The sequence below is a fragment of the Rhincodon typus genome, chromosome 5 (genome assembly GCF_021869965.1).
Source record: "Rhincodon typus isolate 14 chromosome 5, sRhiTyp1.1, whole genome shotgun sequence".
Taxonomy (NCBI): Eukaryota; Metazoa; Chordata; class Chondrichthyes; order Orectolobiformes; family Rhincodontidae; genus Rhincodon; species Rhincodon typus.
Window position 1 is genome coordinate 71,299,457 of NC_063336.1, and position 12,044 is coordinate 71,311,500.

Consider the following 12,044-nt stretch of genomic DNA (forward strand, 5'->3'; position numbering starts at 1 on the left):
CAATGCCATATATCATTTTCTTCAATAGAGGGGTGAAAACGGTACACAGTATTCCAGGTGCTGCCGCACTAATACCCTGTACAGTTTAACAGAACTTCCTATTTTTAAATTGCACCAGCATGCTAAAAAAATTAATTTGGTAATTTTTAAGTTTCTATTAACCTTTGATTGTTTTCTTACAGTACCCTATCTGGGTTTGTCTTAATCTTTCTTGTTTATTTAAAAAAGTAGAAAGGAAAAATAGTGGCAGCAAGCAACCATTAGCTGGTAATGCTTGGTTTAAAGTTTTTGAGAAGATTTGTAGCTTGGGTTGTGGATGAGTTTATAAACTTGCTCACTGAGCCGGTATGTTTGACTGCAGACGTTTCGTCACCCCGCTAGGTAACATCGTCAGTGCGCCTCTGGGATGGTCAGCATCACTTTCGGTTCTGTTTTTCAATGGTTTGTATTGTTTTTGGAGTTCCGGTTGGAATGCCAGGCCTCCAGGAATTCCCTGGCATGTCTCTGTTTGGCTTGTGCTACAATGGATGTGTTGTCCCAGTCGAATTTGTGTGTTTCTTTGTCCGTGCGTATTGAGACCAGTGAGAATTGGTTGTGTCTCTTGGTGGCTAGTTGGTGTTCGCGTATCCTTACTATCAGTTTTCTTCCAGTTTGGCCTATGTAATGTTTCTCACAGTCCTTGCATGGTATTTTGTATATTATATTTATATATTATATTATTATATTTGTATTTGTATATTAGTCTTATTGTTTGTGAGTATGGGGTCCATTACGTTTCTGTCTGGCTGTGTTGTATCTTCTTGTTACATGGCACAATCCGTCGTTACCTCTGTGACAGACCACACAAGAAAACACAACATGGCCAGACACACTAGTCACCCTACCATAAATCAGAGACATATCAGAGATGATCACAAGACTATTCAGAACCCTAGGCATCAAGGTAGCCCACAAACCAACAACCACTCTGTGACAGCTACTGAAGAACATAAAGGATTCCATACCCACAACCAATAAAACTAATGTAATATTCAAAATACTATGCAAGGACTGTGAGAAACATTATATAGGCCAAACTGGAAGAAAATTCACAATAAGGATACATGAACACCAATTATGAGGTTGTTGACTTGCTTGCCGAGCTGGCTTGTTTTTGTTCAGACGTTTCGTCACCACATTAGACGACATCATCAGTAGAGCCTCCAATGAAGTGATGTTATTCTACTCCACTTGGAATTTGCACCATCCGGGAATCAAGTCAACAACCTCATCCACAACCCAAGCTACAGATCTTTGCCAAAACTTTGAACACCAACTCGCCACCAAGAGACATGACCAATTCTTACTGGTCTCAATACACAAGGTCAAAGAAGGACACGAATTCGACTGGGACAACACATCCATAATAGCTTAAGCCAAACAGAGACATGCCAGGGAATTCCTGGAGGCCTGGCATTCCAACCAGAACTCCATCAACAAACACATTGAACTGGACCCGATATACAAACCACTGAAAAACAGAACCGGGAGTGATGCCAACCACCCCAGCAAACCGAGGCATATAAATAACAAGCGGGACAGAACATCAATGCTTCACTGGAAGTGCACTGACAGTGTTACCTAGCAGGTTGACAAAACATCTGCAATCAAACACACCGGCTCGGCAAACAAGTCTACAACGTCAGAGCTTGGTACTATGTTAATAGTAGTGAATTAGTTGCTTACGTGCCTCAAGGTAACAAGCGAAAAATCCATTCAACTCAGGAGAAAACATTTTCAGAAGATTAGTGAATTTACTACTATAAATACAAACGGCTTTACAAATACTCAGACAGTCAGTACATGTAGACACTTGAACAGACAAGCAGAGCAGAACTTGAGGAAGGAACAGCAGGTCAAAGTAGTACTCCAGATTAAAATCTTCATACCAAAGTTCATAGGAAGACGTTGCGGGCTAGTTAGAGTGTAAATACCTAGTCGCAGTTGGTTCTTACAGAGTCCTTAGAAAAGTAAGATCTGTAGTAGCAGTCGCAAATTAGTCTGGGCTGAGAACCAACAGTTTCAGAGCTCCATGAAAACAATTAAGAATCCCTGTAGGCAAGAAAAGAAAATTTAAACAAATGCCAGAAAGAACCAAGCTGGAAAGAGAGAACTGTAAAAAGAAGCATTTAGCGCCCACAGCAAGCAGTACTACTATTGCACAGTAGCACCATGAGGCATGGCTATCTAGTGAATTCCCTAACTCATGTAATGTGTACATATTGTTATCAAGGAATAACTTGTTGTTACAAGTACCTCTTGTTAAGAATCAGGAGTGGTTCTTCATTCACCATTGTTAACCAAATGGTCCTTACGGCCAGTATAGGAAGGAATATCGGTGGCAGCTCTCTATCTCAACCATTAGCTGGCAGCGGCCAAGTCTGGCAGCACATATAATAGATCTCAAATTTCAAGTTTGAGAAAGTGATCGAAAATCAAAGAAGTCTTTTAATCCATAGCAAATACCTGCTTTTGAATGTGTTAATGTGTAGTGTCACAATTCTTTCTTCTGGAAGAAGTAACTTGGAAGATTTAGGATCATGCTGATTCGTAAACTATACACTACCTAGATCTAAGTCCTTCTTCACCGTTGATAGTGCACTCATATACCTTGTTTTTACCTCATTGCTTCTCACTTTATGTAGAGTGAACAGCTTCTCTGACAAGGGCTGAAGGAACTTTAACCATATGTGGATATTTTGCAACTGTTCCTGAAACCTCATAACTTGCGCAAATCTGCTTGAAGACACTTCTGCCATAGATTGTTTTGGAAACCCATGGTTTCTAAAAATTCCACAATCTGCAGGTTCTGTATAGCACAGGTGGGCGCTATTCTATTCCATAACTGGTCCATAGATTCAAAAACCTGCTCAGGTCTTTTCCCTCTATGTTGCTTTTTAATTTCCATCCTATATTTTTGTTACCGTCCTTTATTTCTATTTCCTGCACAACTGTCGTCCCGTAGACATTGAGATAAGGTATTTCATTTTTTTTTTGTTTTCAGGAAAAACTATGCAAGAGGCCCTTCGTAAACTGAGAGATAAATGCAACGAATACCAACATAAACTGAATCGTGGTCACCTCCAACAATTAGTCAATTATTTCTTTGGAACCTTCTTTAGACATTATCGTCTCTACCAATTTGTACTGTGTGAAGCCAGAGAGATTGATCAAATCATGCATAACCTTGAGGTCCACATACCTCCAGAAATACCACCTCTGAAAGATGGAATAGATGCTGATCTTTGGAAGCATCAGCAGTACATGACTGAACTCAGTAAGACTGAAGCTCAGTTGCAGGCTGATATGTCAGCTTTCCGTGAGAACATGCAACTGAAAAGTGAACAAGAACTAGAGAAATTTTACGAAGATCTCAAATTTCAAGATAAAGAAGTGATTAAAAGAGCGGTAAGTGAGCTCCAGCTTTCTTTTAATCCGTCACACATTCCTGCTTTTTCCTGTTTTAATGTACTATGTCACAAATCTTTCCACGAGGCAATCTTTTGGGGAAGTAAAACGAAGGAATTCAGCTGAGGCTAAGTTATTATGGTGGGCAACATACGATAATGTTAGGTAAGCTTCCAGCAGAAACAGATAAGCCTTTTTTTTTTATTTATTCAGAGTACGTGGACTTTACTGGCTGGGCTCGCATGTATTGCCCATCCCTAATTTTCCTTGAGAAGATGTCAGTGAGCTGCCATCTTGAACCATAGCAGTTCTTGGGCTGTACAGACTCCTGCAGTTAGCCATTACAAAGGGAGTTCCAAGTTTTGAACTTGGCAACCACGAAGGAACAACAACATGGTTCCAAATCATGGTAGTGTGGGATCCGTAAAGGTAACGTGTCGGCAAATAGGCTTCACTCAGGATCAGATCCAAGTAAACTGTCCAAGTAAAGCAGTCTCCGTCTACTTGGACCCTGACTGTCACTTTTTTATACATTGGTCAAAGCAAAGCTGTTTTGTGTTGACACTGTAATGGAGTGTAAATGTCTCCTTAATGTACTTCAAGTAGGAACATAGTGCACTTGCAGTGTTTATTCAAAAGATTAAAAAAGTCAAATATTTTAAAGTGGAATTCTTTTCATATCCAATAGGGAGGTTAAATTAGCTCCTAAAAACTGTGGTGGTAATCACAATATGCAATTGACCCATGCTTGTTCTTTGTATTGTGTATTAAATTTGTACCAGCTGATGTTTTAAATGATTGTTGCATAGAAACAGCAGCATCCGTGCTGTTGATTGGCTGCATAACTCAGCAGAGACTCCAATATCATGAGTGGTTGGTGCTACTCAAAACCAATCTGCTTCTTCTAGAGGGGAAGTGCATTGTGCCTGCAAGAAGTTGTCAAAGCCATTGCAGACTGATTCCTAAGCTGTGATACCTTGAGGAATGGCCCAATATGTGCGAGAACATGCACCAAGTATCTCTGACAGGAGATCTTGTTGCAGTTCATGAAGAGAAAGTGAACCATCATGTATGCAGAGGACAGCAAACCCTCCAGTCAAAAGCTTTGGAGGCAATAGAGGGAACTAACTGCAGATGAAAAGACCAGGAATGCAGGTCCAAAAACATAGATATGCTGCATGAGGTTTATCAGTCTTGACATAAATTGTTGAAGAAAACAAGTTCAAACTTCAATGGCATAGCCTACTGACTGTTTTTAAGGTGAGAGGAGAAAGATTTAAAAAAGGCTCAAGGGGCACATTTTTTCCGTAGAGAGTGGTTCATGTGTCGAATGAACTTCCAGAGGAACTGATGGATGCGGGTACAGTTACAACATTTAAAAGATATTTAGATAAGTACATGAATAGGAAATGTTTGGAGGGATATGGTCCAAGTGCAGGTAGGTGGGACTTGTTTAGTTTTGGACTATGGTCAGCATGGACTGGTCTGTTTCTGTCCTGAAAGACTCTATGACTCTCTACTGCATCACCAGCTTCAACCATTGCTTAATTTTGCCTAAGAGTCCAAATTGAGGTTTGGCTGGGAGACCAGAAATCGAATTCTTTGTTGAAAACATGAACCCCTTGGAAAACTTGAAAAAGTGCTGCCGTGGGTGGCGCGGTGGCTCAGTGGTTAGCATTGCTGCCTCACAGTGCCAGGGACCCAGGTTTGACTCCAACCTCAGGTGGCTGCCTGCGTGGATCATAGAATCCTTACAGTGTGGAAACAGGCCCTTCAGCCCAACAAATCCACACTGACCCACAGAGCATCCCATCCAGACCCATCCCCCTATAAATGCACCTAATCTACACATCCCTAAACACTATGGGCAATTTAGCATGACCAATTCACCTAGCCTGCACATCTTTGGACTGTGGGAGGAAACCCACGCAGACACAGGGAGAATGTACAAACTCCACACAGACAGTCGCCCGAGGGTGGAATCAAACCCTGGCCCTGTGAGGCAGCAGTGCTAACCACTTAGCTACTGTGCCGCCCGTGGAGTTTGCACATTCTCTGTGTGTCAGCCTGGGTTTCCTCTGGGCCCTCTGGTTTCTTCCCATGGTCGAAAGATGCGCAGGTTAGGTGGATTGGCCATGGTGAACTTATCTGTAGTGACTAGGTACGTGCAGGCTAATTTGGTTAGCCATGGTAAATGTGGCGCAAGGATGGGGGGTGAGTCTGGGTAGGATGCTCTTCAGAAGGTCAGTGAGAATCAATAGGCTGAATGGCTTCTTTCTGCACTTTGGGGATTCTGTGATTCTAAGTTTGCTCGATTGACAGCTTCGCCCTCTGCTGCCAATTGCACAATTTTCTTTTATACAGGTTTTAATGGTTTGAAGCTTTGTAGTCTCTACTATTGACACTTTAAAGGGTCTGGATGATTAACATTTTTATTCCTCCGTAATAAAAAGACTTTTCTAAGATAGTGGAAAATAATGCATGAATAAATCCTTAAAAAACCTTTTTTTGATATCTTTTTGCAATTATCGGGTGCATAGGTATAATGCAATATGTAGTTGTTCAATGGGCATGACACAAATGGGCCTTTGGTGGATGGGGAGGCATAGCATGGTGGGAGAGATATGGGTAGTGGGTGAGTAGAAGTAGCCAGGCATAGGAGACATGATGAGGAGCTTTTGAATTCAGCTTTCAAAAAATTCTCTCAAGCAGACCAGCGTTCGTAATACCTTTGAGAGCTGTGAACCATAATTCTTTAAAAAGCTGGCCTGACTCCAAGAAATTTGCTTAAGATTAAGACATATTGGAGCTCTGAGGTTTATAAAATTATGAGGGCATAGATAAGGTGAATAGCATGGGTTTTATTCCAAAGGTAGGGGAGTTTAAAACTAGAGAGCATAATTTTAAGGTGGGATGAGGAAGATTTAAGAGGGACCTGAGGGCAATGTTTTCACTGAGAATGTGGTTCGTGTATGGAATTAACTGCCAGAAAAATGGTAGATGCAGGTGTAGCTACAACTTTAAAAGACATTTGGACAGGTTCATGAATAGGAAAGGTTGGAGGGATATGGGCCAAATGCAGGCAAATGGTACTAGTTTAGTTTAGGAAATCGAGTCAGCATGGATGAGTTGGAACCTAAGGGTCTGTTTCCATGCTGAATGTCTCCATGGCTCTACTCAGGTTGGGTGTTTTGGGTGCAGAAGTCCCAGGAATGGAGTTGGGAATCAGGGAACTGGGACTTGTGTGCGATTTTTAAAAGGAACCATCCTGACTAGGCAATAATCCAGGCCATAATTCTGGATTTGGTGACTAGATCAAGTATTCATTTAGTAATAGCACGAAGCATAACCTGTAGGTTTCAACTTTAATTCTTAAGAACAAAATTTGTTGCATTTAGCAACTTTAACAATAGAGGGCAGGACTGTTCTGCCTGCAGAGCTTCTCATACAGTTCCAGCGACTGACACTTCATGAAGCTAAATGAAGTTTTACTTGATTATTTTCCCCTCCTCATTCCCTTCTCACTGAATTTTCACCTTTAAAGTGATTTAGTTCAGACAGAAAATGAAGCCCTTCTCCCCTTCTATAATAAATAACTTACTGTTTCAAAGTTTAAAGACAAGTTGAAGAAAACAGTGTTTTATGTATGTAAAGCTAACCTTTTTGGTGAACTCATACTTGTAATTAGAGTGGCAGGTCGAGGTGGAAACTACAAGAACTAAATTGTTTTGTGGTAATGCAATCTGAAGGCCTGTCTTAAAAGTCAAAGGCGGCTTGTAAATTTGCTTCTGTATTTGACTGGCTTTGAAAACTTGACGCTAACAAATGCTGTGTCTTCCTGGTCATGGCTCTGGTCTGGAAAACTTGTGGACTCTACTTCAGCCAATCAGGAGTATGCGTGGCTTGCAGGTCAGTAGAGATAAGGAGGCAAAATCAATATGAAATTGAGTATAAGATGCCACTTTGCTACATTTGGGGGAATGGCAAGTTGGTGATAGCACTGGACTCGTAATTCAGAAGCCCAGGCAAATGGCGTTGGGGACATGTGCTGAAATTTCACCATGATAAAATCTGAATTCAACTAATGCAATCTGGAATTGAAAGCTAATCTCAGAAAGGGTGATTGTAAAATGATCACTGATTGTTGTCAAAACTCATTTGGTACACTAATTGTGCTATCCTTACCCAACCTGACCTACACGACCAGATCCACAGCAATATGATTCTTAACTGCCAATCAATTCAGGATTGGGTATCAAATTGAGATTCAAGATTAATGTCTAAGTATCATGAAATGACAGTGTAGTAAGTGCTGACTTTGCTAGCGATGTACACATCCCATGAAAGAATAAAGAAAAAAAAATGTTTCTCTGTCTACATCAGGCCTTCAATCGAGCAGACAGCTCATGGACTTGATATGGCAGAAGATCAGTAGATCCCTAAAGGTCTTATTTTTGTGATCTGAAGCAAAATTTACAAGCTTCATGGTTCTAGCTTGTATAAAAATTGACATATAATGCAATTTAACCATCCATTAGAGAGACATTCAACTAAGTAATTATAGTAACTGTTGGACAGTTTGATTGACTGAAAAAAGTATTTCTGTACACCAGAATTTGTGTAACAAGAAATGTAGAATCTCAGAAGTGTATTCATTATCGTTGAGGTCCAGCAGATTAACTGAAAAGATTAACTCACTCTCACTTTTTTAGTTTAGCATTTACTTACTGACTTGGAAACTGTTTCTTAATGTATTACAATGAATTTTTTAATTTTCAGAATGTGGAAAAAGTTGTCAAGAATGCCCATGATATACAGATAATGGTAGTTTCTGAAATTCTGCAAAAGGAGATTGAAACAGCATTTCAAATCCTAGATTTAAAAATCCAGAAGACAACCACAGCCCCTCCAGGTTCCAAATCATCTCGATCCTTTACAAAGGAAAGTAAAACTAAAAGAATGAGTAATAAGGAATAGGAACATTTTAAGGATGCAGTTTTATTAATTGTGACATTTTTATGAAGAAAATAAAATTTATGCACAATGTGAAAAAATCTGGTTATTTCATTGAATGAAAGTCAGTAATCAAAGCCATCTTCATTTTCACATTTATTGGAAATTTCTTGTTAGGTTATTGACTTGCATTAGTATATTTATATATTTGAAAATGATGTGGTTATATTATGCATGTCGTAGATGCTGATCTTTTTCATCATTTTTCCTGTTAACCAAATAACAAAAGTGAGCATTTGAAGTATGGCTTGAGCTGTTTTTTGGTACTATTTAAATCATGCCAAGAATAAATGACATCTTTATAATTATACTTCCCATTGTATTAAAACAAATAATTTGTCTTGAAATTACTCTGATTTATTTTTGCTTGTTGTGCTCTGTTTAATCCAGTTGTCTGAATTCTTTACCCAACTTTCTCAGCATGCTGGATTTTAATTCTGAAAAATTGTTGGGATTTGAATGAGTTAAATCTTGTCCTATATATTTCATGCGTTTCATGGGGTTTTTACACCTTATTGAATTGGTTACACTTTAAGTAATTTGGAATAACTAACATCTTATTAGTCCATGAGAAATAATAATTAATCTTAAACCTCAATTTCATGATATTTAATAAAACAGTAATTTTATAACCCATATACATTTATTGTAAAAGTTTATCCTTACTACAACATGCAGTGTTATTAGAATTTCACTCGTATTTATTAATTAACTTCTAGTAGCCAAATTAATCATAAATATTAAGTTCTGCTCTTACTTAAACTTCAAATTGTTAGCAGAAAAAAAATCCTTTCTAATCTCCTAGTGGAGTCACTGGTCCCAGATGATGTTATTCAGTGAGTTTTTCCAGATTGACATCAACAAGTGTTCATTCCTCAGTCTGATGACTGTAGTAAAATAACCACAAACATCCTGATGGAGAGGCAATGTAGAGTAGAAGCAGTGTTATCAGGCAGGAAACAGAGCTCTGTCCACATCCGCCAGTTCAGAATCAAATTCCCAAACTTGGAAAAACAGACAATGGTCATGGTTGGCTAATCAATTGCATTTCATTTTATTCTAAATCAGTCAAACAGATTTCAGTACAACCTAGTTCAGTAAACAGACTTTAAATTGCAATTGAACTTTTACTTCACAAGTCTATACAAATTCAAAACAAAACAATTTTCTGAATTGGTATTATTAGTAGCTTCATCAGAATTACAATCCAGTTGTGAACCCATCAAAAACGTCAGTTTTATTTAATGCATTTTATGAAATGCTAGTAAAATTCGGTGAATCATTAAACTGGAACAGGGTAATAACTATGCATATTATGTACATCGTAAAGTAGGACATCTAAACAAGGTATGGATAGATTTCAGCACTAGTATGTCTACAGAGTTAACATTTTATTTTGAAATTTCTTACAGACATTTATAAAAGCAGGAAAAAAATCTGTTGCCGATCAGACATGATGTAGTTTAAGAACAAAATTACTGCTGATCAATTAATGTATCAAAACAAGGTCTTCTTATCAATCTGAATGAATTACAAAGACTTTCTGATAATTGAAGATAGCACTTAGTAAAGAATAATTGAGCACATATAGTTGTTAAAGAAACAAATAAAACCCTATTTTGATATCATGCTTTTCATGACCACTGGACTGTTCACTGTGCTTTAAAGACATTGAAGTACTTCTGAAGTGTAACTGCTGTTATAATGTAATGACATAGGATCTAAATGTTAGGATGATTTCAAACAAGTGTGTTATAAAAACATTTTATTTTAATTATACTCAAGAACTTGGACATATTCTTAATAAATCGATACAACTGACAAATAAAACCGTTAATAAAGTGCATAGGCTACATTGTTTCCAAATATTTCCAAATACTAATCACTCTCACCTACTCATAGATTAGCACATTTTCTGAGTAACCAGATGCAAATAACTTCCATTAAAGCTTCTTAAAATTTGTTTAACAACAGTCTTTTATTATCTATACAATACAAGGTTTTAATTTCTTGGTATAGTAAATAGTTGGTGAGTTTTCAAGGTATACAACTTCTTTCAGGCAATTTAAAATTCCTATGTATGACGTTTTGACCTTTTTGTATTCATTCAAGGGATGAGGGCGTTGCTAGCTAGGGCCTGAATTTATTGCCCATTCCTAATTGTCCAGAGGACAATTTAGAGTCAACCGTATTGGTGTTGGATATTAGAAATGCCATGTTAGATCTGTGCAAAAATAGTGCATTTAGTTCAATTAAACATAAATGCACTTTATATAATCTAAAATTTTTAGGGCTGCCACGTTTGGTTTCAACAACCAACAAAAGAATGTATAATGTTTATTAAACACCAATTTTAAACAGATATGAATCAGCTTTTTTTTTTAGTGACAAACAAGTCAGATCAGCCTTTTTTTAAAATCATGTGGGATTGTGGGTGCATTTATTAGCCATCTCGAGTTGGCGTTGAGAAGAAGGTGGTGAGCTGCCTTCTTAAACCGCTGCAGTCATGTACTGTAGGTAGTAAGGGAATGAAGGAAGGTGAACTTTTTTTTAATGACAATGTGGGAATTCTTTTTTTCCATCATTAATGATATTTGTAAATACTGACATTATGGGACTGCATGACTGTGAAATATGCAGCTTCTGAGACTGATTTATAGCGAACCATAGACGTACACCTTTTATCAGGTGCAATTACACTTCTGTGTTTGCTTAGGATGCAATAAAACAATCAAGATAACAACTAATGAAGAAGGTCAATATTTATGAAATCATTCAGAAAGTATATGTAAAGGTTTTTAAAAATCCATCTTTTATAAATCACTTCTTAAATACAGTTTAACCTATTTACAAGCATAAAAAAGCTACAGTTTTTTTTAAGTGGTGACACAAGAATTGCCAAGCCAAGTAGCTGTTTGATTTTGTAAGTGTCATAAGAATTTATCTACATAAATAGTTTTGTGGACTGTCATTTGTGAAAAGTGTGACTACTTTATTTTACTGCCCTGAGGATATTTCCTTGCACAAATACCTTTGTAAATAATACTGTTGTTACTCAGAAAAGTACGAGTCTATTTGTTTGCTCTAGGAGCTACTGTAGCTATTGTAATAGGCTGCAGTAGCATCTGCTAATACAGATATAAGGCTTCTCTCTGAATTTGTGCTTCGTGGTAAACAAATATCAGGTAGCTGTGAATTAATTATCATTCCTGCTTGATTTAGATGACTAGAGGTATTCAAATACTGATCAAACTCATTGCGGTCCACTTCTCCTAATAGCTCAGCTTGGGTGATATGTTCCAGATTATCTAGGTGATGGTGGTCATGGGGAGGAGAAAGATGAACTGATGTACTCACATTCATGGACTGGGGAGCCGGTTGCTGGATCTGGTTGTAATAAGGAGGCAGTGGAGGTTGGCTGGCTGCAGAGTGCATCATGGTAGATCTATTCTGTGGAATTGAAATCTGACTGAGATGTCCACATTGGATAGGGCTTTGTCTGTAGTCTGAATGATACATTACTCCATTCATCTGAGAAGGAGAATCTTCTGTACACTGAGGTGGAAAGAAACTGTGATCAGCAT

The 12,044-nt window shown here is 38.0% G+C and overlaps 1 protein-coding gene across 1 annotated transcript in view; it reads left to right on the plus strand.

The window, feature by feature from the left end:
* Positions 1–10,483, plus strand: part of c5h8orf74 (chromosome 5 C8orf74 homolog) — a 22,052-nt gene extending 11,569 nt beyond the window's left edge. The window contains exons 3-4 of the mRNA XM_048597059.1: positions 3,044–3,447; positions 8,227–10,483. Coding sequence (XP_048453016.1) covers positions 3,044–3,447; positions 8,227–8,424 — 602 coding nt within the window. The 3' untranslated portion in view covers positions 8,425–10,483. The remainder of the gene's footprint in view (positions 1–3,043; positions 3,448–8,226) is intronic.
* The last annotated feature ends 1,561 nt before the right edge of the window (positions 10,484–12,044 follow it).